The following is a 25,560-nucleotide window of genomic DNA, read 5'->3' on the forward strand; positions in this document are numbered from 1 at the left end:
TATTCTGGAGAGCAGGGACGGGCTTACTGGGATTACTGTCTCTTCTCCCGGCTGGCTCACCAAAATAATGTGGCATCACAGGCATGTCCCAGGCCAAGAAGAAGCCTGACCTCAGTGTCCAACACTGTATCACAGTATTTCTTCTCAGTGGCTTCAAAGAGTCAAATATTGTATGTTTCCTCAAAAGACCACTGGAGAGAAGCAAAGTTAATTGCAAAAGAGTTTATTGTGATATCACAGGCAGTAACATCTGTAAACCTGCAGGAGCCCCCGGGGCTGGAAAGAAGAATAAAGTATCCCTGCCGTCTCTAAAAAACAAAACATGCTGAAGATGATTTATAATTGTGTCAAGATTACAAGCTTTTAAGAGCTTAGTAATTCACAACTGTATCTAAACTCCTTCTAAATTGATTAAAGGCCTATCAGAGGCCTCGTTTACCATGATCCCCAAGCCATCCCTCAACACCAGGGCCTACCCATCTAATATGGCCTTTAACTGACATGCTTATTTCAGAACTTTTTCACGTCTTCATTTTAAAAACATTAACTCATACAGACAGTACAGAACCTTTACATATCACACAATAGTTGCTTCTTTGGTTACAGTGTTACACAACATGTTGGATCACCCACATATAAGTTAAGTAATAATACACTCTAATATGAGTTATTGTAGCACACATTTTGTTAGTTTAACAACAGCTCTTGTTGATCTTTAAGGAGGAACTGGTTTCAAACTTCAAGTATTGGAATAACATTCTAATAATTACATATAGTAAATTTATCACATCAATATATCAGTTTAGGAATGAGATATTGCAGATTTTCCAGATTTTGATTTGTCTGAAAACATTTGATCAATAAAATGATGCGGTTTACAGAATGGTTGGACAGCTATTTCGTATGATTTCAAACATGCAGAGAAATAAGAAGATACTGGCTCCATAGATAAGATAAGACCACTGGTCTTGGTCTGTAGGTTTCTAAGAGTATAGTTCCTCTCATGTTAATTCTCAAGATAGAAAAAACGGTCAAATGTCCAATGTAGAGATGAGGTCTTGTTGGACTCACGGTCAGTACGACCTGGTGTCCATGAACTGGCCATTTGACCTTTGAGTTTCTCATATATTTCCTCTGTCATGTTAATGGCTGATCTGGAGTAATGCTCTTATCACTGCATGATGGGAAAGCAGGACTCCCCCAACAAGAACTCTCTGATAGGCTGATCACAGATATCAGGCATATCATATTCTGATGAATCCAAGTTTGAGATTTGTGTATATACGTACAGTCTATGATTGACTGATGGTATAAACCAACTTGTGCTGTGGCTACATGGACAGAGATCATGTTGTTTTCAGTAATGAGGAAGCACAGTAACATCTAACCAGATCAGTGATATGTGCAGCTACATCTACAGGTTGTATGACAGAAATAAATCACCACAAACTTATATAGAAGGAACTTGTGATCCTGCATAACTTTAGCATTTCAGTGCCTCTGTAATGAAACAGAGTCTTGATGCATTAAGATGTTTCCCATGTGTCTAGGGTTTCATCTTGTCGATGAAGTCGTCTCCAAAGTCGAGCATGTGTTTCAGAGTGCTCAGGATCAAGGTGTCAACGTCATCGTCAAGATCGATCTCTTCACTGTAGTTCTTCACTGGAAAGATGCAGTTCAAGGGGATTCCCACAGCTGAGCTGAACTCTGACATCTAAACACACAAATTTGAAGTGTTACTGGATGGAGCCGACCTCAAAGGTTTTTCTTCTTGACAGAAACTCACCTTCTGCCTCAGGTGTCGGCTCCTATAGACGTTCTTCAGATCCTTTTCAGTTTCACCACAGGCCAGGTCAACGTTGGTCATGATTGCCATTTGGGGAATTCCTGCAGACACAGAGATTAGCTCAGTGGTTTTTGTTTGATATTTTCACAGCATGTTATGTTCCACCAAAACCCAGAGTTAAACCTGAAGTTATCTCACTAACCACAAATCCCACTTGTTGCACAGACCTCAGGTTATTTCACTAAACACTTTCTGGCACAGACACTGATAAAGACCTGTTCTTACCCAGGTCTCTGGCCATGACCTTGACTTCCTTCATCTTCTGAAGAACTGAGGGTGTGATTTCAGCTGAGTTTGCAGAAATCACACAAACCAGAACATGAACTTTGTCTTGTAGAGAGGGTGCCGGGTTGTAGCCTGGATCACGGTCTGTCAGAGGTTCGAGGTGATTGAACTGGAAAACAGGGTCAATCAAATACTTTGTAGTTTTCATGTGAACAAAACAAGTCTTGTGTTATACTGTGATTTGCTTGTTGTTTAGGCTTTTCTCTGTATGCCCTCCAGTCTGTCTGGATAGTTTTTAAGTTTCTGTATGAGAAGCTGGGTTTTCAAAAAAACACCCTTACAACCTGAGGAGAGTTTCAACACCAAGTCAAACTCAACAAACAAATAAAACACTTCATATTTCATCCCTGAAAATATTGGGTACAAAACTTTGCCAAACTGGAGAGTTTGATTGGATAATGTGATGATTGTACCATGTGACCTTCCTTCACATGTCCCTTCATGGCCAGTTTGATGTCATCAGGATGGACTCCAGAGTCCGACCCCTCCTCCAGCCCCATCATATCACTGAAGACAAACGGGTAAAATGTCTTTGGGGTGTCTCTTCCTTTTCTGATTTGATGAGTTTCATACTGAAACACAAAAAAGTTGAAAACCTGGTGAAAAAAAAATGTTTATGTTCTCTGGATCTGATTTCTACAAAATGCCAAGAGCCAACAAGTTTTAGTACTTATTATTTAATATTCAAACTACTGTGGCACCCTCTCTACAAGACAAAGTTCATGTTCTGGTTTGTGTGATTTCTGCAAACTCAGCTGAAATCACACCCTCAGTTCTTCAGAAGATGAAGGAAGTCAAGGTCATGGCCAGAGACCTGGGTAAGAACAGGTCTTTATCAGTGTCTGTGCCAGAAAGTGTTTAGTGAAATAACCTGAGGTCTGTGCAACAAGTGGGATTTGTGGTTAGTGAGATAACTTCAGGTTTAACTCTGGGTTCATATATATATATATATATATATATATATAATATTTAAAGATCTGTTTAAATTCAGAATGTACATTGTGTGTGGTAAAACAGAACTCAAACTTGATCTTAAGACAAAGTTTGAACCAGATCCAGCAGGAGGCACTGTGCTGAATGCCTTGTTTGATTATTGACTAGTGTGATGTGTCAAGATCCAGGTAAACAGCACTTACTACTCATTAACTGTCAATAATAGTCTGAATCAGTCTCATTAAAAACGATGCTGTAACCTGCAGACCTCGTTGTCAGAGGCGTAGCACCAATGATCCCAGTGGGCCTCCTTTTAATGCATACATTGTCATGTCTGTATGAATAACTACATCAATCACAGTGTAAACGCATGCATCTGTTGTGGTTATTCTGGTAAGAGAAACAAATTACTCCTGCATGGAAAGGAAACATTAGTAAGTTTTAATTAAAGGGAGGAGAGGGATAGAGTTTCCTCACTGTAACTGGGTGGATGACTCACTATGATTACACTTGGTGTTTATGTGCATGACAGCATTTCATGCAGGTTTTTAAGTAGAAGGCGATGGAGGAATATTCTTTTCTGAGTTAATCAATACAAATGTTTCCTTACTTGTTTGGTGAAACTGATCTCAGAGTTGACTGAACAGACGGAGGCAGGAAGAGTCAATCTGCCCCGTAAGACGTTGCTGACTGAGTTGATGAAACTTGACTTTCCTGCTCCAACAGGCCCGTACAGAAGAATTTGCAGATGTTCAATGTCATCGTTTATAGGTTTATAATTTTTCACTGCTGTCAGTTGCTCCTCTTTATTTCTGTTTAAAAAACAAAGTTTGGAGGTTTGGTCGGAGAAAACCACACAGACACATTAGTGTTGTGAGGTCTTGACCTCATTCTGTACATTATACAAATTGAACTGAACTGAGCTGAATTGGACCTTTTTCTTAGTGTTTTGACATCTTACTGAGCAGAGAAGATAATCAGCTGATTAACTGAAAATAAACATAAATTGATGGTTACTGGACTGATCCTCTTTAACTCAGGCTGTTTTAATCAGAAGCTTCTCTGTCTGAAGTTGCAGGAAACATCTGCACAGACTTCATATATAAACTCACCCCCAGGAAATTTTCCTCCATGGAGTTTCAAAGGCTGAGGAGAAAACAGCGTGATGATATCAGAAATGAGCATTATGTTATCAACATCATTCTTAGTATTTATTTTAATGAAAATCTTTCCAGGATATTCTGAAATAGACTTTATCTTACTCAGAGGAGGTGGAGTCAGAGGTACTAGAAAATCAAACATAAACAACATATCAACAGTCTAAATACTTTCAGTTGGTAAATGAAGAAACTAATCATTCATTTTCTAAAACAACCAACAGAACAGGTTCAATGTCAGCAGGTAGTAAATACCCCACAGAGGTAAAACTGTGTCAACCAACAAAGTGTTTATTGGTATTTTATGATGTTGATGATGTATTCATTTAATGGAAGATGATGAGACCAAATCAGATATGTTTTATTTATCTGACTTTTTTGTTTTATTTTAATGAAGTTTGAATAGATAGTGTTTGCACTAGTTCTTATTTTAATACTGTTACTCTTACCTTTAATCTTATGTTTACTTGCACGAAACTTTCCTCTGACAAAGAATCCTGCAGACAGACAGAAGGACATGAGATATGAACAACATCATGTTTACTCCCTAACCCTGACCATGAGCACCATCTTTAACCCTCATCACAGGTGTGACAGGTCTTAGTGTAACAGTAACAGTTGCTCATGTGGCCTCAGGTTAATGACCATGAACTGTTCCTGTTTCACATCAAATCACAGTCATTCCTCAATTCTCTCCTCAGTTCTGTTCCTTGTATTCATATACAAATGGATAAATGAATGTAGCCTTCTCTCTGCAGATGGAGGGCCATTGAATGCCCTGTATATTTCTCAGCCTCAGTCGGCCCCAGGCCACATACATGATGAGCACGGAAGTCCAGGAAATATTCTGTTTTTACGTGTCATGGTTCAGCATTTGTACCTAAAAGTCATCATTTTTAACAAACCGTTGAGCAGTGTTTGAGAAATGCTGCTGCTACAGATAAATTCAGTTTGTTCATCTTTCTTTAGATATTTGAAGCATTAACCTTTAAAGAAAAATAACACAGAGTTATCCTTACCTTTATGTTTTTTCTCTGCCATCCTTTGGTTGTGGTAGCACTGGAACAAAATGGAAAATCAGCTCACCATGTTACCTATGTAATAAAGTCTCCACCCTCCCTGTCAATGAACCACATGACTTATCAGAAACGGACACCAGTTCTCCTTCAACATTTTTGGGCACCTGCCTGATTTAAAGTTGAATAACAAGTCAAGTTCCTTGTGTATGACTCAGACATGTACAGCGCTCTGCACAGTGTAGTAGGCCTATAATCCCCCAACTCTTCCACACACACATAGAATACAGAATTTACCCACCTGCACACCCATAATGCACAGCATCTATGGCATCCAGCTAACCTTAATGACTCAAACATGTTCAACATGACAACACAAACACATGGACAGTTTAAAGAAACTAATGTTTGCTCTCAAATTCAAACCAATCCATTGTATAGCTTCAGTCAATATCAGGTAAAAATATAAAAGTATTATACACAAAATCTTAATTTCAACCAGCAACCCTGATCAGGTTTTGTTCCTCTGAGACTTTGATCTTGATCTCAGCTGTAGAATGTGTTGACAGAGATTGACACCATCTTGGCTGCAGACACAGCATCCTGAGGCACTTATGATCATCTCTGGGGACTTTAACCATGTAACTTTGGACTCTACCTTGGCTGTTTTTAATCAGGTTGTAGACTGTCTGACTAGAAACAACAGGACAATTGATCTTTTGTATGTTAATGTAAGGGATGCATACAGAGCGACTCCCCTCCTCCCACTAGGGAAGTCTGATCACAATCTGGTTCACCTACAGCCACTGTACACCCCCCTGGTCCAAAAGCAGCCGGTGACAACTCGGTCCATCAGGAGGTGGTCCCCTGAGATGGAAAGTGCCTTGAGAGACTGTTACAACACCACGGTCTGGGATGTGCTGATCAACCCACATGAGGAGGACATAGAGGGGATGACACACTGTCTGACAGAGTACCTGAACTTCTGCGCAGATGTGGTCTCCCCTGTCAAGACAGTCTGCTGTTACCCTAACAACAAGCCATGGGTAACACGGGAAGTCAAGGCTGTCCTCAACAGGAAGAAGGCTGCCTTCAGGAGCAGAGACAGGGAGGCCATGAAGGCAGCACAGCAGGAGGTGAAACACTGTGTGAGGGAAGCTAAGGACAGCTACAGGAGAAAGGTGGAGCAGAAGCTGAGGGAAAACAACATGAGGGAGGTCTGGCAAGGTGTGAAGACCATCACAGGCCACAACACAAAGACCAGAGCTGTAGGCGGGACAATGGAGAGGGCGAACGAATTGAATGACTTCTCCAATAGGTGCAACCAGCCCTTATCTCCCCCACCCCCACCCTCACCGCAGCCATCTCTCCTTCTTCCCCCCAGACACCACAACACCCCCCTCCTCCTCCCCCACCTCAACACAGTCTCCTCCTCTCCTCCTCATATCACCACAGACCAGGTCAGAGGACAGCTGAGGAAGCTCCGGCCCAGGAAAGCAGCAGGCCCGGACAAAGTGTGTCCAAGACTGCTGAAGACCTGTGCTGCAGAACTGGGGGAACCACTACAATGGATCTTCAACCTCAGCCTGCAGCTAGGGAGAGTGCCCACCCTCTGGAAGACATCCTGCATCGTTCCAGTTCCGAAGAAGAACCGGCGCAGCGAGCTGAATGACTTCCGACCGGTGGCACTCACTGCACACCTGATGAAGACGTTGGAGCGGATCTTCCTCAGCCTCCTCAGACCCCAAGTGCAACACGCCCAGGATCGCCTGCAGTTTGCTTACCAGCAAGGTGTTGGTGTGGAGGATGCCATCTTCTACCTGCTACACTGAGCCAACTCCCATCTGGATAAGGGAAGCGGCACAGTGAGGATCCTCTTCTTGGACTTCTCCAGTGCCTTTAATACCATCCAGCCCCCCATGCTTCGCGACAAACTGAGCAGGATGGGAGTGGACCCCTACCTGGTGGACGGGATCTCTGACTACCTCACTGGCAGGCCACAGTACGTCAGGCTGAAGGACATCACGTCTGACACTGTGGTCAGCAGCACTGGAGCCCCCCAGGGCACAGTGCTGGCCCCTCTTCTCTTCACCCTGTACACCTCGGACTTCTGTTAGAACTCGGAGCTGTGTCACATACAGAAGTACACCGATGACACAGCCATCGTTGGGTGCATCAGGGATGACAGAGAGGAGGAGTATCGGAGACTGGTGGGGGGCTTTGCTGCATGGTGCCACACTAACCACCTACACCTCAACACCTCTAAGACGAAGGAGCTGGTCATTGACTTTGGGAGGTCCAGACCAAGACCGCAACCAATCCTGTTAGAGGGAGCTGAGGTGGAGGCTGTGGACTCCTACAAATACCTCGGGCTGTGGTTGGACAATAAACTGGACTGGACAACACACACCAGCCACCTGTATGGGAAGACACAAAGCAGTCTGTACTTCCTAAGGAGACTGCAGTCTTTCAATATCTGCAGCAAACTGCTGTGGATGTTCTACCAGTCTTTGGTTACCAGCGTCCTCTTTTACACTGTGGTGTGCTGGGGGGGCAGCATATCCAGGAAGGACACGTACAGACTGGATAAACTGATCAGGCGGGCTGGCTCTGTGGTCGGCATGAAGCTGGACTCTCTGGTGACAGTGGCAGAGATTAGGACACTGGACAAACTGCTGGATATTATGGACAATGTCAGCCACCCTCTGCACACCGTCATCAGCAACCAGAGGAGCCTGTTCAGTGAGAGACTGCTCCTGCCCAAGTGTAGGACCAACAGGCTGAAGAACTCCTTTGTCCACCATGCCATCACGCTCTACAACTCCTCACTTGGGGGGAGGAGGAGATAGGGTAGGGTATGGAGGACAGAAGGGAGTGGTAGCCCCCCTTAAAGTGCAATAACCCACCTGGACACTCAAGTAATATACAGTTCAGCATATTTATATTTATTTATGTCAATGCCATACAGAGTCCGTTCACCCTTAATTCTACTCTATTTATATTCTTTTCTATTCTATTTATATTCTGTGTCATTTGCTAACTGTCCTGCATGCTGCCCTGTCTTTCTTTCGCAAACTGTTGTTGTACTGCCCTGTGTGATGTGTTCTGTCTGTATTTGCTGCTGGAAACATAATTTCCCAGAGGGAGTCATCCCAAAGGGATCAATAAAGTCCGTCTAAGTCTTTTTACACTGTTGAGTTCACTGTGATTTTGTGAACACTAGTTTGCACAAAAAGTGTAACAAGGACAACAGGTCTGAGTTTAGTAAAATGAAGAATAATGTGTGGCAAACCTGAAATGTAACGTCCCTGTTTGAGGATACAGGAGGATAGCAACCATCAGTGGCCAATGAACGAACAGCTGGATCAAGACAGTGTTATTTTATAGCCTACATTAAACAGCCCTTATTGCCCAGTCTGTACAGCATTACAACACCTTTTGTACTTAGATTAATGTGACAAGGAAAAACCGTATAGATGGATCAATAATGTGATTGATGAGAACATCAACATCCAGGACCTGAAGCACAAGACCACAAAAGACACAAAAGCCATTCACACACCTCAGAGAAGGAAACAAACACACTGAAAGACATGAGGACAACATGAACAGAGAGAGGCAGAATCGTTCAGTATCGACGTTCATGTCTGCTGAGAGAATCTTTCCACACAGTTGGGAAATTCCTGTTTGTCATTTATCAGATAATGAGCCTCCTCACACCCAGGACAGGCATCTCTGCTTCGTCCTGAACAGAAAAGCTGGACTGTTGCCATTTCTTGTAAGTGTTAGGGATGGCAACAGGTAAAACAGAGTATGTCACACATCAATTTACATGAAGGAAAAAACAAAGTACGTAATACGTATGTAATAAGCCACCACCTTTGACAGAGGACTAAATACACAAAAACACATGCAAGAAAAACTAAAACTCTCCATGGTGCATAATGAGCTGTTGACCTGGACAAAGTAGAACAGGTGTAAACAGGTGTTTCAAACTGTTTGATGTGAACCTCAGGAGGTTTACAGTCTGTACAGATCCTCAGACCTGTGGACTGAATAGAAAAAACAGAGGAAATGCCGTCCAGGAACTGATGCAGCTGTCAGTGAGAGTCATGTGGCTGATGAACCTGAAGTGGGAGGATTCCTTATAAAAGACGCACTGACTTACTGAACTTGACAGTCCACTCTGTTGCAGGTATGGATGATCCGGAAAACAGCTCTTCAGGTAGGGACGCTTCTCCTCAGATTATTTAGTGACTGAGAAACATTAGCATGTTATCACATGGTGATTTTGAGCTGTTAATGAATTTACATGTTTTTCCTGATGGATGTTCATTGTTAGAATGAAGGGATGCTGAGATAGTATTTCAATAGTTAAGTAGGATTCTGTGTTATCTGCTGCAGGATTCTTTAGTTTATCCAAACAAAGTGTTTTTGGAGCTTTGTTGAAAGTAAAACTGAAGGGAATCCCTGATCTTCAGGATATAAAGCTACAACTGCTTTGGTCAGCTCACCAGGTTTATATACAAACAGTTGCTGATGACACAAATGAAACATCAACAGACACCGCCTAAACTATTCTATCAAAGAGGGTGGAGTTGATAAACTGCAGACAGTCAATGCAATAGAGCACAGGTCAACAGCTCAGCACAGATTGCATTGTCTGACATGACTCCACAGGTGAATCACCTCTGAAACAGTTTAACACCCCTGAGCCTTCACGAAGGAGGACTGTTGTAGCCTCGGGCTTAGCTAGCTGTTCCTAATAAACTGGACTCTCAAGGTCAAATGTAGCTCACATTTGCACTGTTCCATTTTTGGACTGAATCTGTCACTGAATTTGTGGCCACAGTCTCTGTGTATTTAGCCTCTGATTTACCTAGTGGCTCATTGCTCAGTCAGAGTCCGGACTGAACCTGCAGGTTTCATCCATCCATTTGATTTTCCAGTGCTGATAACTCAGAGTCTGAGACATGACCCAGTGTTTGTTTAATGTGACAGATGTTTCCACAGGTGACAAGAAACACCTGGACCCATTAACAGAGCCGCAGACCACAGAGGATACACAGCAGTCATCATCAGCCGATGGAACAGACCCACAGGTTAGCTGACGGATGTAATGAGTTTACACTCAGGCACCACATTCTCATATTAAAATGGGTTTTAATGTTTTCATTTCTGTGGGAAGTGACAGAGGCAGCTTCATTTCACAGACATTTAGAACCAGTTACAGTTTCAACACATACACAAACATCTTTTCCCAGACCTTGTATCTGATCTGAGCTCTCTGTCTCTTTCCACAGGCTGCAGACTCAGAGACTCAGAAGAGTTCACAGTTCTCCAACAGTGACGAGGAAAAACCCTCACAGGAGGATCTGAAAGTCAGTCAGCTGTCTCCCTCTCCTCCTCAGAGTGACACCACTGAAGCAAAGGTAAGAATAGAGACAGGTAAATGTCATTTCTATTGACTGATTTGTATGAAATCAAAAAAAGAAAGAAAGAGGAAACCTTCATCAAAAACTCTTTTTAAAACAAACTGTAGAAAAATGACCAGGCAACACAAGAACTTATCAAGAGATAATCAGTGTTATTCACCTCACCTGTGAGTCGTCATAATGTTTTAGTCAGTTCTAGTTATATTTTAAGGTAGTGAGTTCAAGGACTCAACTCTCACTTCAACACATCTCCAGAGTTAATTTCTCAGTCTGTTTCTCTTCATTCAAAGTTCTCTGTTCAACCCAGACTTTCTGGGTGTCCACAGTAACTCTGAACTATTTGACTTTCTTCATTCTCAGTCAGAATATTAAAGGTTTGTCAGACTGAGACTCTGACTGGCTCAATGGGCAGTGATCACTACATCAGTGTTGTGTTGCAGAGACAACACTGCCACCTTGAGCTGCAGAAGTGAACAGTACTGAATCTCAGTAAGATGGGAAATGACTGAGGTCTGATGCTCACACCTCCTCAGTCCTGACAACATGTAGTGTGGGCCTGTGTGTTTAAATTATTAGTTTAATTCAATGAATCCAAATTTAGAACATACAGATGTGGTTTGTGGGTGAAACTGATCTTTCTACATTTTTCTACATTGTGATTTGTTAAACACAACAGTGCTTCCAAAGTGTGTATGTTATCAACACCACATTAAAAGAAACACACACCAATGAGTTCAAACCACACCACTGTTTACTTACATATCTCAAGTCTCCAGCCAAACAGCTGTGAGTTTGACAAATGAATGAACTAACTCGTTGATGTTTTGTGCTTCAGATTCCAGCAAACATGAAACCAGAGGAACTGACTGCGAGGCTTCAGGAACTGCAGGGGCTTATACCAGAGGATTGTATGAAGGGTATGTACAGTCATTGTTTCAATTTAATGTGTTTTTTTCCCTGAAATATTTATTATCAAATGCTTCATCATCACGTGTCATCAGATTTCAACAGATGTGTAACTCATGAACAAATAACGTCTGTTCTATGTGTAGCTGCAGAACGTTTGGTGAAGGACTACGATACAAAGATCCCAGGAGATTCAGAACATCTCTCACAGTTCTTCACTTGTTTGAAGGACTTCATGGAGTCAAACCAGAAATCTGACAAAGGTTTTTAATCATTATTTTTAACTCTACTATAGTTTACAACAGACATTAATTCTCTAACATCGCCCTCTCAGAAACAGAAGTGTCTGTTCTCACAGGACAAACTGGAGATTGTGTTTTCATTTAGTCAGCAGCTGTTGTTTCTGTGTTGTCAGTGTTAGAGGTTTCTGTCAGTCCACACTGACCTGAAGGTGTTTTACTGTAGACTGCCACAGTCCATATCCACACTGTTTCTCTGCCTGTCCCACAGGAACATGAAAAGACCACTGAGACCGATTTCTCTTTCTCTGCCAATAACATGTGGTCAGAGACCTTTGAGTTTCAGTCATTTCAAACTTCAGTAACATGATTAACCTTATCAACAGGTAAAACAGAGTATGTCACACATCAATTTACATGAAGGAAAAACAAAGTATGTAACAATCTGATGAATTTACATAAAATCCAGGCTTAAATATATATATATAAGACCCCATGACAAAATAAGCCACCACCTTTGACAGAGGACTAAATACACAAAAACACATGCAAGAAAAACTAAAACTCTCCATGGTGCATAATGAGCTGTTGACCTGGACAAAGTAGAACAGGTGTAAACAGGTGTTTCAAACTGTTTGATGTGAACCTCAGGAGGTTTACAGTCTGTACAGATCCTCAGACCTGTGGACTGAATAGAAAAAACAGAGGAAATGCCGTCCAGGAACTGATGCAGCTGTCAGTGAGAGTCATGTGGCTGATGAACCTGAAGTGGGAGGATTCCTTATAAAAGACGCACTGACTTACTGAACTTGACAGTCCACTCTGTTGCAGGTATGGATGATCTGGAAAACAGCTCTTCAGGTAGGGACGCTTCTCCTCAGATTATTTAGTGACTGAGAAACATTAGTATGTTATCACATGGTGATTTTGAGCTGTTAATGAATTTACATGTTTTTCCTGATGGATGTTCATTGTTAGAATGAAGGGATGCTGAGATAGTATTTCAATAGTTAAGTAGGATTCTGTGTTATCTGCTGCAGGATTCTTTAGTTTATCCAAACAAAGTGTTTTTGGAGCTTTGTTGAAAGTAAAACTGAAGGGAATCCCTGATCTTCAGGATATAAAGCTACAACTGCTTTGGTCAGCTCACCAGGTTTATATACAAACAGTTGCTGATGACACAAATGAAACATCAACAGACACCGCCTAAACTATTCTATCAAAGAGGGTGGAGTTGATAAACTGCAGACAGTCAATGCAATAGAGCACAGGTCAACAGCTCAGCACAGATTGCATTGTCTGACATGACTCCACAGGTGAATCACCTCTGAAACAGTTTAACACCCCTGAGCCTTCACGAAGGAGGACTGTTGTAGCCTCGGGCTTAGCTAGCTGTTCCTAATAAACTGGACTCTCAAGGTCAAATGTAGCTCACATTTGCACTGTTCCATTTTTGGACTGAATCTGTCACTGAATTTGTGGCCACAGTCTCTGTGTATTTAGCCTCTGATTTACCTAGTGGCTCATTGCTCAGTCAGAGTCCGGACTGAACCTGCAGGTTTCATCCATCCATTTGATTTTCCAGTGCTGATAACTCAGAGTCTGAGACATGACCCAGTGTTTGTTTAATGTGACAGATGTTTCCACAGGTGACAAGAAACACCTGGACCCATTAACAGAGCCGCAGACCACAGAGGATACACAGCAGTCATCATCAGCCGATGGAACAGACCCACAGGTTAGCTGACGGATGTAATGAGTTTACACTCAGGCACCACATTCTCATATTAAAATGGGTTTTAATGTTTTCATTTCTGTGGGAAGTGACAGAGGCAGCTTCATTTCACAGACATTTAGAACCAGTTACAGTTTCAACACATACACAAACATCTTTTCCCAGACCTTGTATCTGATCTGAGCTCTCTGTCTCTTTCCACAGGCTGCAGACTCAGAGACTCAGAAGAGTTCACAGTTCTCCAACAGTGACGAGGAAAAACCCTCACAGGAGGATCTGAAAGTCAGTCAGCTGTCTCCCTCTCCTCCTCAGAGTGACACCACTGAAGCAAAGGTAAGAATAGAGACAGGTAAATGTCATTTCTATTGACTGATTTGTATGAAATCAAAAAAAGAAAGAAAGAGGAAACCTTCATCAAAAACTCTTTTTAAAACAAACTGTAGAAAAATGACCAGGCAACACAAGAACTTATCAAGAGATAATCAGTGTTATTCACCTCACCTGTGAGTCGTCATAATGTTTTAGTCAGTTCTAGTTATATTTTAAGGTAGTGAGTTCAAGGACTCAACTCTCACTTCAACACATCTCCAGAGTTAATTTCTCAGTCTGTTTCTCTTCATTCAAAGTTCTCTGTTCAACCCAGACTTTCTGGGTGTCCACAGTAACTCTGAACTATTTGACTTTCTTCATTCTCAGTCAGAATATTAAAGGTTTGTCAGACTGAGACTCTGACTGGCTCAATGGGCAGTGATCACTACATCAGTGTTGTGTTGCAGAGACAACACTGCCACCTTGAGCTGCAGAAGTGAACAGTACTGAATCTCAGTAAGATGGGAAATGACTGAGGTCTGATGCTCACACCTCCTCAGTCCTGACAACATGTAGTGTGGGCCTGTGTGTTTAAATTATTAGTTTAATTCAATGAATCCAAATTTAGAACATACAGATGTGGTTTGTGGGTGAAACTGATCTTTCTACATTTTTCTACATTGTGATTTGTTAAACACAACAGTGCTTCCAAAGTGTGTATGTTATCAACACCACATTAAAAGAAACACACACCAATGAGTTCAAACCACACCACTGTTTACTTACATATCTCAAGTCTCCAGCCAAACAGCTGTGAGTTTGACAAATGAATGAACTAACTCGTTGATGTTTTGTGCTTCAGATTCCAGCAAACATGAAACCAGAGGAACTGACTGCGAGGCTTCAGGAACTGCAGGGGCTTATACCAGAGGATTGTATGAAGGGTATGTACAGTCATTGTTTCAATTTAATGTGTTTTTTTCCCTGAAATATTTATTATCAAATGCTTCATCATCACGTGTCATCAGATTTCAACAGATGTGTAACTCATGAACAAATAACGTCTGTTCTATGTGTAGCTGCAGAACGTTTGGTGAAGGACTACGATACAAAGATCCCAGGAGATTCAGAACATCTCTCACAGTTCTTCACTTGTTTGAAGGACTTCATGGAGTCAAACCAGAAATCTGACAAAGGTTTTTAATCATTATTTTTAACTCTACTATAGTTTACAACAGACATTAATTCTCTAACATCGCCCTCTCAGAAACAGAAGTGTCTGTTCTCACAGGACAAACTGGAGATTGTGTTTTCATTTAGTCAGCAGCTGTTGTTTCTGTGTTGTCAGTGTTAGAGGTTTCTGTCAGTCCACACTGACCTGAAGGTGTTTTACTGTAGACTGCCACAGTCCATATCCACACTGTTTCTCTGCCTGTCCCACAGGAACATGAAAAGACCACTGAGACCGATTTCTCTTTCTCTGCCAATAACATGTGGTCAGAGACCTTTGAGTTTCAGTCATTTCAAACTTCAGTAACATGATTAACCTTATCAACAGGTAAAACAGAGTATGTCACACATCAATTTACATGAAGGAAAAACAAAGTATGTAACAATCTGATGAATTTACATAAAATCCAGGCTTAAATATATATATATAAGACCCCATGACAAAATAAGCCACCACCTTTGACAGAGGACTAAATACACAAAAACACATGCAAGAAAAACTAAAACTCTCCATGGTGCATAATGAGCTGTTGACCTGGACAAAGTAGAACAGGTGTAAACAGGTGTTTCAAACTGTTTGATGTGAACCTCAGGAGGTTTACAGTCTGTACAGATCCTCAGACCTGTGGACTGAATAGAAAAAACAGAGGAAATGCCGTCCAGGAACTGATGCAGCTGTCAGTGAGAGTCATGTGGCTGATGAACCTGAAGTGGGAGGATTCCTTATAAAAGACGCACTGACTTACTGAACTTGACAGTCCACTCTGTTGCAGGTATGGATGATCTGGAAAACAGCTCTTCAGGTAGGGACGCTTCTCCTCAGATTATTTAGTGACTGAGAAACATTAGTATGTTATCACATGGTGATTTTGAGCTGTTAATGAATTTACATGTTTTTCCTGATGGATGTTCATTGTTAGAATGAAGGGATGCTGAGATAGTATTTCAATAGTTAAGTAGGATTCTGTGTTATCTGCTGCAGGATTCTTTAGTTTATCCAAACAAAGTGTTTTTGGAGCTTTGTTGAAAGTAAAACTGAAGGGAATCCCTGATCTTCAGGATATAAAGCTACAACTGCTTTGGTCAGCTCACCAGGTTTATATACAAACAGTTGCTGATGACACAAATGAAACATCAACAGACACCGCCTAAACTATTCTATCAAAGAGGGTGGAGTTGATAAACTGCAGACAGTCAATGCAATAGAGCACAGGTCAACAGCTCAGCACAGATTGCATTGTCTGACATGACTCCACAGGTGAATCACCTCTGAAACAGTTTAACACCCCTGAGCCTTCACGAAGGAGGACTGTTGTAGCCTCGGGCTTAGCTAGCTGTTCCTAATAAACTGGACTCTCAAGGTCAAATGTAGCTCACATTTGCACTGTTCCATTTTTGGACTGAATCTGTCACTGAATTTGTGGCCACAGTCTCTGTGTATTTAGCCTCTGATTTACCTAGTGGCTCATTGCTCAGTCAGAGTCCGGACTGAACCTGCAGGTTTCATCCATCCATTTGATTTTCCAGTGCTGATAACTCAGAGTCTGAGACATGACCCAGTGTTTGTTTAATGTGACAGATGTTTCCACAGGTGACAAGAAACACCTGGACCCATTAACAGAGCCGCAGACCACAGAGGATACACAGCAGTCATCATCAGCCGATGGAACAGACCCACAGGTTAGCTGACGGATGTAATGAGTTTACACTCAGGCACCACATTCTCATATTAAAATGGGTTTTAATGTTTTCATTTCTGTGGGAAGTGACAGAGGCAGCTTCATTTCACAGACATTTAGAACCAGTTACAGTTTCAACACATACACAAACATCTTTTCCCAGACCTTGTATCTGATCTGAGCTCTCTGTCTCTCTCCACAGGCTGCAGACTCAGAGACTCAGAAGAGTTCACAGTTCTCCAACAGTGACGAGGAAAAACCCTCACAGGAGGATCTGAAAGTCAGTCAGCTGTCTCCCTCTCCTCCTCAGAGTGACACCACTGAAGCAAAGGTAAGAATAGAGACAGGTAAATGTCATTTCTATTGACTGATATGTATGAAATCAAAAAAGAAAGAAAGAGGAAACCTTCATCAAAAACTCTTTTTAAAACAAACTGTAGAAAAATGACCAGGCAACACAAGAACTTATCAAGAGATAATCAGTGTTATTCACCTCACCTGTGAGTCGTCATAATGTTTTAGTCAGTTCTAGTTATATTTTAAGGTAGTGAGTTCAAGGACTCAACTCTCACTTCAACACATCTCCAGAGTTAATTTCTCAGTCTGTTTCTCTTCATTCAAAGTTCTCTGTTCAACCCAGACTTTCTGGGTGTCCACAGTAACTCTGAACTATTTGACTTTCTTCATTCTCAGTCAGAATATTAAAGGTTTGTCAGACTGAGACTCTGACTGGCTCAATGGGCAGTGATCACTACATCAGTGTTGTGTTGCAGAGACAACACTGCCACCTTGAGCTGCAGAAGTGAACAGTACTGAATCTCAGTAAGATGGGAAATGACTGAGGTCTGATGCTCACACCTCCTCAGTCCTGACAACATGTAGTGTGGGCCTGTGTGTTTAAATTATTAGTTTAATTCAATGAATCCAAATTTAGAACATACAGATGTGGTTTGTGGGTGAAACTGATCTTTCTACATTTTTCTACATTGTGATTTGTTAAACACAACAGTGCTTCCAAAGTGTGTATGTTATCAACACCACATTAAAAGAAACACACACCAATGAGTTCAAACCACACCACTGTTTACTTACATATCTCAAGTCTCCAGCCAAACAGCTGTGAGTTTGACAAATGAATGAACTAACTCGTTGATGTTTTGTGCTTCAGATTCCAGCAAACATGAAACCAGAGGAACTGACTGCGAGGCTTCAGGAACTGCAGGGGCTTATACCAGAGGATTGTATGAAGGGTATGTACAGTCATTGTTTCAATTTAATGTGTTTTTTTCCCTGAAATATTTATTATCAAATGCTTCATCATCACGTGTCATCAGATTTCAACAGATGTGTAACTCATGAACAAATAACGTCTGTTCTATGTGTAGCTGCAGAACGTTTGGTGAAGGACTACGATACAAAGATCCCAGGAGATTCAGAACATCTCTCACAGTTCTTCACTTGTTTGAAGGACTTCATGGAGTCAAACCAGAAATCTGACAAAGGTTTTTAATCATTATTTTTAACTCTACTATAGTTTACAACAGACATTAATTCTCTAACATCGCCCTCTCAGAAACAGAAGTGTCTGTTCTCACAGGACAAACTGGAGATTGTGTTTTCATTTAGTCAGCAGCTGTTGTTTCTGTGTTGTCAGTGTTAGAGGTTTCTGTCAGTCCACACTGACCTGAAGGTGTTTTACTGTAGACTGCCACAGTCCATATCCACACTGTTTCTCTGCCTGTCCCACAGGAACATGAAAAGACCACTGAGACCGATTTCTCTTTCTCTGCCAATAACATGTGGTCAGAGACCTTTGAGTTTCAGTCATTTCAAACTTCAGTAACATGATTAACCTTATCAACAGGTAAAACAGAGTATGTCACACATCAATTTACATGAAGGAAAAACAAAGTATGTAACAATCTGATGAATTTACATAAAATCCAGGCTTAAATATATATATATAAGACCCCATGACAAAATAAGCCACCACCTTTGACAGAGGACTAAATACACAAAAACACATGCAAGAAAAACTAAAACTCTCCATGGTGCATAATGAGCTGTTGACCTGGACAAAGTAGAACAGGTGTAAACAGGTGTTTCAAACTGTTTGATGTGAACCTCAGGAGGTTTACAGTCTGTACAGATCCTCAGACCTGTGGACTGAATAGAAAAAACAGAGGAAATGCCGTCCAGGAACTGATGCAGCTGTCAGTGAGAGTCATGTGGCTGATGAACCTGAAGTGGGAGGATTCCTTATAAAAGACGCACTGACTTACTGAACTTGACAGTCCACTCTGTTGCAGGTATGGATGATCTGGAAAACAGCTCTTCAGGTAGGGACGCTTCTCCTCAGATTATTTAGTGACTGAGAAACATTAGTATGTTATCACATGGTGATTTTGAGCTGTTAATGAATTTACATGTTTTTCCTGATGGATGTTCATTGTTAGAATGAAGGGATGCTGAGATAGTATTTCAATAGTTAAGTAGGATTCTGTGTTATCTGCTGCAGGATTCTTTAGTTTATCCAAACAAAGTGTTTTTGGAGCTTTGTTGAAAGTAAAACTGAAGGGAATCCCTGATCTTCAGGATATAAAGCTACAACTGCTTTGGTCAGCTCACCAGGTTTATATACAAACAGTTGCTGATGACACAAATGAAACATCAACAGACACCGCCTAAACTATTCTATCAAAGAGGGTGGAGTTGATAAACTGCAGACAGTCAATGCAATAGAGCACAGGTCAACAGCTCAGCACAGATTGCATTGTCTGACATGACTCCACAGGTGAATCACCTCTGAAACAGTTTAACACCCCTGAGCCTTCACGAAGGAGGACTGTTGTAGCCTCGGGCTTAGCTAGCTGTTCCTAATAAACTGGACTCTCAAGGTCAAATGTAGCTCACATTTGCACTGTTCCATTTTTGGACTGAATCTGTCACTGAATTTGTGGCCACAGTCTCTGTGTATTTAGCCTCTGATTTACCTAGTGGCTCATTGCTCAGTCAGAGTCCGGACTGAACCTGCAGGTTTCATCCATCCATTTGATTTTCCAGTGCTGATAACTCAGAGTCTGAGACATGACCCAGTGTTTGTTTAATGTGACAGATGTTTCCACAGGTGACAAGAAACACCTGGACCCATTAACAGAGCCGCAGACCACAGAGGATACACAGCAGTCATCATCAGCCGATGGAACAGACCCACAGGTTAGCTGACGGATGTAATGAGTTTACACTCAGGCACCACATTCTCATATTAAAATGGGTTTTAATGTTTTCATTTCTGTGGGAAGTGACAGAGGCAGCTTCATTTCACAGACATTTAGAACCAGTTACAGTTTCAACACATACACAAACATCTTTTCCCAGACCTTGTATCTGATCTGAGCTCTCTGTCTCTCTCCACAGGCTGCAGACTCAGAGACTCAGAAGAGTTCACAGTTCTCCAACAGTGACGAGGAAAAACCCTCACAGGAGGATCTGAAAGTCAGTCAGCTGTCTCCCTCTCCTCCTCAGAGTGACACCACTGAAGCAAAGGTAAGAATAGAGACAGGTAAATGTCATTTCTATTGACTGATATGTATGAAATCAAAAAAAGAAAGAAAGAGGAAACCTTCATCAAAAACTCTTTTTAAAACAAACTGTAGAAAAATGACCAGGCAACACAAGAACTTATCAAGAGATAATCAGTGTTATTCACCTCACCTGTGAGTCGTCATAATGTTTTAGTCAGTTCTAGTTATATTTTAAGGTAGTGAGTTCAAGGACTCAACTCTCACTTCAACACATCTCCAGAGTTAATTTCTCAGTCTGTTTCTCTTCATTCAAAGTTCTCTGTTCAACCCAGACTTTCTGGGTGTCCACAGTAACTCTGAACTATTTGACTTTCTTCATTCTCAGTCAGAATATTAAAGGTTTGTCAGACTGAGACTCTGACTGGCTCAATGGGCAGTGATCACTACATCAGTGTTGTGTTGCAGAGACAACACTGCCACCTTGAGCTGCAGAAGTGAACAGTACTGAATCTCAGTAAGATGGGAAATGACTGAGGTCTGATGCTCACACCTCCTCAGTCCTGACAACATGTAGTGTGGGCCTGTGTGTTTAAATTATTAGTTTAATTCAATGAATCCAAATTTAGAACATACAGATGTGGTTTGTGGGTGAAACTGATCTTTCTACATTTTTCTACATTGTGATTTGTTAAACACAACAGTGCTTCCAAAGTGTGTATGTTATCAACACCACATTAAAAGAAACACACACCAATGAGTTCAAACCACACCACTGTTTACTTACATATCTCAAGTCTCCAGCCAAACAGCTGTGAGTTTGACAAATGAATGAACTAACTCGTTGATGTTTTGTGCTTCAGATTCCAGCAAACATGAAACCAGAGGAACTGACTGCGAGGCTTCAGGAACTGCAGGGGCTTATACCAGAGGATTGTATGAAGGGTATGTACAGTCATTGTTTCAATTTAATGTGTTTTTTTCCCTGAAATATTTATTATCAAATGCTTCATCATCACGTGTCATCAGATTTCAACAGATGTGTAACTCATGAACAAATAACGTCTGTTCTATGTGTAGCTGCAGAACGTTTGGTGAAGGACTACGATACAAAGATCCCAGGAGATTCAGAACATCTCTCACAGTTCTTCACTTGTTTGAAGGACTTCATGGAGTCAAACCAGAAATCTGACAAAGGTTTTTAATCATTATTTTTAACTCTACTATAGTTTACAACAGACATTAATTCTCTAACATCGCCCTCTCAGAAACAGAAGTGTCTGTTCTCACAGGACAAACTGGAGATTGTGTTTTCATTTAGTCAGCAGCTGTTGTTTCTGTGTTGTCAGTGTTAGAGGTTTCTGTCAGTCCACACTGACCTGAAGGTGTTTTACTGTAGACTGCCACAGTCCATATCCACACTGTTTCTCTGCCTGTCCCACAGGAACATGAAAAGACCACTGAGACCGATTTCTCTTTCTCTGCCAATAACATGTGGTCAGAGACCTTTGAGTTTCAGTCATTTCAAACTTCAGTAACATGATTAACCTTATCAACAGGTAAAACAGAGTATGTCACACATCAATTTACATGAAGGAAAAACAAAGTATGTAACAATCTGATGAATTTACATAAAATCCAGGCTTAAATATATATATATAAGACCCCATGACAAAATAAGCCACCACCTTTGACAGAGGACTAAATACACAAAAACACATGCAAGAAAAACTAAAACTCTCCATGGTGCATAATGAGCTGTTGACCTGGACAAAGTAGAACAGGTGTAAACAGGTGTTTCAAACTGTTTGATGTGAACCTCAGGAGGTTTACAGTCTGTACAGATCCTCAGACCTGTGGACTGAATAGAAAAAACAGAGGAAATGCCGTCCAGGAACTGATGCAGCTGTCAGTGAGAGTCATGTGGCTGATGAACCTGAAGTGGGAGGATTCCTTATAAAAGACGCACTGACTTACTGAACTTGACAGTCCACTCTGTTGCAGGTATGGATGATCTGGAAAACAGCTCTTCAGGTAGGGACGCTTCTCCTCAGATTATTTAGTGACTGAGAAACATTAGTATGTTATCACATGGTGATTTTGAGCTGTTAATGAATTTACATGTTTTTCCTGATGGATGTTCATTGTTAGAATGAAGGGATGCTGAGATAGTATTTCAATAGTTAAGTAGGATTCTGTGTTATCTGCTGCAGGATTCTTTAGTTTATCCAAACAAAGTGTTTTTGGAGCTTTGTTGAAAGTAAAACTGAAGGGAATCCCTGATCTTCAGGATATAAAGCTACAACTGCTTTGGTCAGCTCACCAGGTTTATATACAAACAGTTGCTGATGACACAAATGAAACATCAACAGACACCGCCTAAACTATTCTATCAAAGAGGGTGGAGTTGATAAACTGCAGACAGTCAATGCAATAGAGCACAGGTCAACAGCTCAGCACAGATTGCATTGTCTGACATGACTCCACAGGTGAATCACCTCTGAAACAGTTTAACACCCCTGAGCCTTCACGAAGGAGGACTGTTGTAGCCTCGGGCTTAGCTAGCTGTTCCTAATAAACTGGACTCTCAAGGTCAAATGTAGCTCACATTTGCACTGTTCCATTTTTGGACTGAATCTGTCACTGAATTTGTGGCCACAGTCTCTGTGTATTTAGCCTCTGATTTACCTAGTGGCTCATTGCTCAGTCAGAGTCCGGACTGAACCTGCAGGTTTCATCCATCCATTTGATTTTCCAGTGCTGATAACTCAGAGTCTGAGACATGACCCAGTGTTTGTTTAATGTGACAGATGTTTCCACAGGTGACAAGAAACACCTGGACCCATTAACAGAGCCGCAGACCACAGAGGATACACAGCAGTCATCATCAGCCGATGGAACAGACCCACAGGTTAGCTGACGGATGTAATGAGTTTACACTCAGGCACCACATTCTCATATTAAAATGGGTTTTAATGTTTTCATTTCTGTGGGAAGTGACAGAGGCAGCTTCATTTCACAGACATTTAGAACCAGTTACAGTTTCAACACATACACAAACATCTTTTCCCAGACCTTGTATCTGATCTGAGCTCTCTGTCTCTCTCCACAGGCTGCAGACTCAGAGACTCAGAAGAGTTCACAGTTCTCCAACAGTGACGAGGAAAAACCCTCACAGGAGGATCTGAAAGTCAGTCAGCTGTCTCCCTCTCCTCCTCAGAGTGACACCACTGAAGCAAAGGTAAGAATAGAGACAGGTAAATGTCATTTCTATTGACTGATTTGTATGAAATCAAAAAAAGAAAGAAAGAGGAAACCTTCATCAAAAACTCTTTTTAAAACAAACTGTAGAAAAATGACCAGGCAACACAAGAACTTATCAAGAGATAATCAGTGTTATTCACCTCACCTGTGAGTCGTCATAATGTTTTAGTCAGTTCTAGTTATATTTTAAGGTAGTGAGTTCAAGGACTCAACTCTCACTTCAACACATCTCCAGAGTTAATTTCTCAGTCTGTTTCTCTTCATTCAAAGTTCTCTGTTCAACCCAGACTTTCTGGGTGTCCACAGTAACTCTGAACTATTTGACTTTCTTCATTCTCAGTCAGAATATTAAAGGTTTGTCAGACTGAGACTCTGACTGGCTCAATGGGCAGTGATCACTACATCAGTGTTGTGTTGCAGAGACAACACTGCCACCTTGAGCTGCAGAAGTGAACAGTACTGAATCTCAGTAAGATGGGAAATGACTGAGGTCTGATGCTCACACCTCCTCAGTCCTGACAACATGTAGTGTGGGCCTGTGTGTTTAAATTATTAGTTTAATTCAATGAATCCAAATTTAGAACATACAGATGTGGTTTGTGGGTGAAACTGATCTTTCTACATTTTTCTACATTGTGATTTGTTAAACACAACAGTGCTTCCAAAGTGTGTATGTTATCAACACCACATTAAAAGAAACACACACCAATGAGTTCAAACCACACCACTGTTTACTTACATATCTCAAGTCTCCAGCCAAACAGCTGTGAGTTTGACAAATGAATGAACTAACTCGTTGATGTTTTGTGCTTCAGATTCCAGCAAACATGAAACCAGAGGAACTGACTGCGAGGCTTCAGGAACTGCAGGGGCTTATACCAGAGGATTGTATGAAGGGTATGTACAGTCATTGTTTCAATTTAATGTGTTTTTTTCCCTGAAATATTTATTATCAAATGCTTCATCATCACGTGTCATCAGATTTCAACAGATGTGTAACTCATGAACAAATAACGTCTGTTCTATGTGTAGCTGCAGAACGTTTGGTGAAGGACTACGATACAAAGATCCCAGGAGATTCAGAACATCTCTCACAGTTCTTCACTTGTTTGAAGGACTTCATGGAGTCAAACCAGAAATCTGACAAAGGTTTTTAATCATTATTTTTAACTCTACTATAGTTTACAACAGACATTAATTCTCTAACATCGCCCTCTCAGAAACAGAAGTGTCTGTTCTCACAGGACAAACTGGAGATTGTGTTTTCATTTAGTCAGCAGCTGTTGTTTCTGTGTTGTCAGTGTTAGAGGTTTCTGTCAGTCCACACTGACCTGAAGGTGTTTTACTGTAGACTGCCACAGTCCATATCCACACTGTTTCTCTGCCTGTCCCACAGGAACATGAAAAGACCACTGAGACCGATTTCTCTTTCTCTGCCAATAACATGTGGTCAGAGACCTTTGAGTTTCAGTCATTTCAAACTTCAGTAACATGATTAACCTTATCAACAGGTAAAACAGAGTATGTCACACATCAATTTACATGAAGGAAAAACAAAGTATGTAACAATCTGATGAATTTACATAAAATCCAGGCTTAAATATATATATATAAGACCCCATGACAAAATAAGCCACCACCTTTGACAGAGGACTAAATACACAAAAACACATGCAAGAAAAACTAAAACTCTCCATGGTGCATAATGAGCTGTTGACCTGGACAAAGTAGAACAGGTGTAAACAGGTGTTTCAAACTGTTTGATGTGAACCTCAGGAGGTTTACAGTCTGTACAGATCCTCAGACCTGTGGACTGAATAGAAAAACAGAGGAAATGCCGTCCAGGAACTGATGCAGCTGTCAGTGAGAGTCATGTGGCTGATGAACCTGAAGTGGGAGGATTCCTTATAAAAGACGCACTGACTTACTGAACTTGACAGTCCACTCTGTTGCAGGTATGGATGATCTGGAAAACAGCTCTTCAGGTAGGGACGCTTCTCCTCAG

General features: G+C 41.3%; 2 protein-coding genes across 2 annotated transcripts in view; one reads left to right on the plus strand and one right to left on the minus strand.

Annotated features, from left to right (window-relative positions):
* Positions 1–25,560, plus strand: part of LOC108874507 (uncharacterized) — a 40,829-nt gene that overhangs the window by 6,900 nt on the left and 8,369 nt on the right. The window contains exons 2-22 of the mRNA XM_051068893.1: positions 9,433–9,462; positions 10,239–10,339; positions 10,541–10,669; positions 11,508–11,589; positions 11,725–11,841; positions 13,467–13,555; positions 13,757–13,885; positions 14,724–14,805; positions 14,941–15,057; positions 16,683–16,771; positions 16,973–17,101; positions 17,939–18,020; positions 18,156–18,272; positions 19,898–19,986; positions 20,188–20,316; positions 21,155–21,236; positions 21,372–21,488; positions 23,114–23,202; positions 23,404–23,532; positions 24,371–24,452; positions 24,588–24,704. Of these exons, the coding sequence (XP_050924850.1) occupies positions 9,435–9,462; positions 10,239–10,339; positions 10,541–10,669; positions 11,508–11,589; positions 11,725–11,841; positions 13,467–13,555; positions 13,757–13,885; positions 14,724–14,805; positions 14,941–15,057; positions 16,683–16,771; positions 16,973–17,101; positions 17,939–18,020; positions 18,156–18,272; positions 19,898–19,986; positions 20,188–20,316; positions 21,155–21,236; positions 21,372–21,488; positions 23,114–23,202; positions 23,404–23,532; positions 24,371–24,452; positions 24,588–24,704 (2,125 nt within the window). The 5' untranslated portion in view covers positions 9,433–9,434. The remainder of the gene's footprint in view (positions 1–9,432; positions 9,463–10,238; positions 10,340–10,540; positions 10,670–11,507; positions 11,590–11,724; positions 11,842–13,466; positions 13,556–13,756; positions 13,886–14,723; positions 14,806–14,940; positions 15,058–16,682; positions 16,772–16,972; positions 17,102–17,938; positions 18,021–18,155; positions 18,273–19,897; positions 19,987–20,187; positions 20,317–21,154; positions 21,237–21,371; positions 21,489–23,113; positions 23,203–23,403; positions 23,533–24,370; positions 24,453–24,587; positions 24,705–25,560) is intronic.
* LOC108874509 (interferon-induced protein 44) lies at positions 208–5,296 on the minus strand. The gene is made up of 9 exons (XM_018663005.2): positions 5,241–5,296; positions 4,671–4,718; positions 4,327–4,350; positions 4,177–4,210; positions 3,675–3,876; positions 2,545–2,703; positions 2,072–2,240; positions 1,787–1,887; positions 208–1,714 (listed from the first exon to the last, which is right to left on the minus strand). Exons 1-9 carry the CDS (start codon positions 5,260–5,262, stop codon positions 1,547–1,549), a joined length of 927 nt encoding a protein of 308 aa, XP_018518521.2. The 5' UTR covers positions 5,263–5,296; the 3' UTR covers positions 208–1,546.

Source organism: Lates calcarifer, unplaced genomic scaffold (assembly GCF_001640805.2).
Source record: "Lates calcarifer isolate ASB-BC8 unplaced genomic scaffold, TLL_Latcal_v3 _unitig_5444_quiver_468, whole genome shotgun sequence".
Taxonomy (NCBI): domain Eukaryota; kingdom Metazoa; phylum Chordata; class Actinopteri; family Centropomidae; genus Lates; species Lates calcarifer.

Bases quoted from the DNA above. Each gene is read 5' to 3' on its own strand.
- LOC108874509 (XM_018663005.2), bottom strand. From the start codon at position 5,262: ATGGCAGAGAAAAAACATAAAG. The intron at 4,351-4,670 runs GTAAGAGTAACA...TTGATTTTCTAG, and splicing joins AAGTAAACATAAGATTAAAG to TACCTCTGACTCCACCTCCT. The intron at 2,241-2,544 runs GTACAATCATCA...CCTGTTTTCCAG, and splicing joins ATGTGAAGGAAGGTCACATG to TTCAATCACCTCGAACCTCT.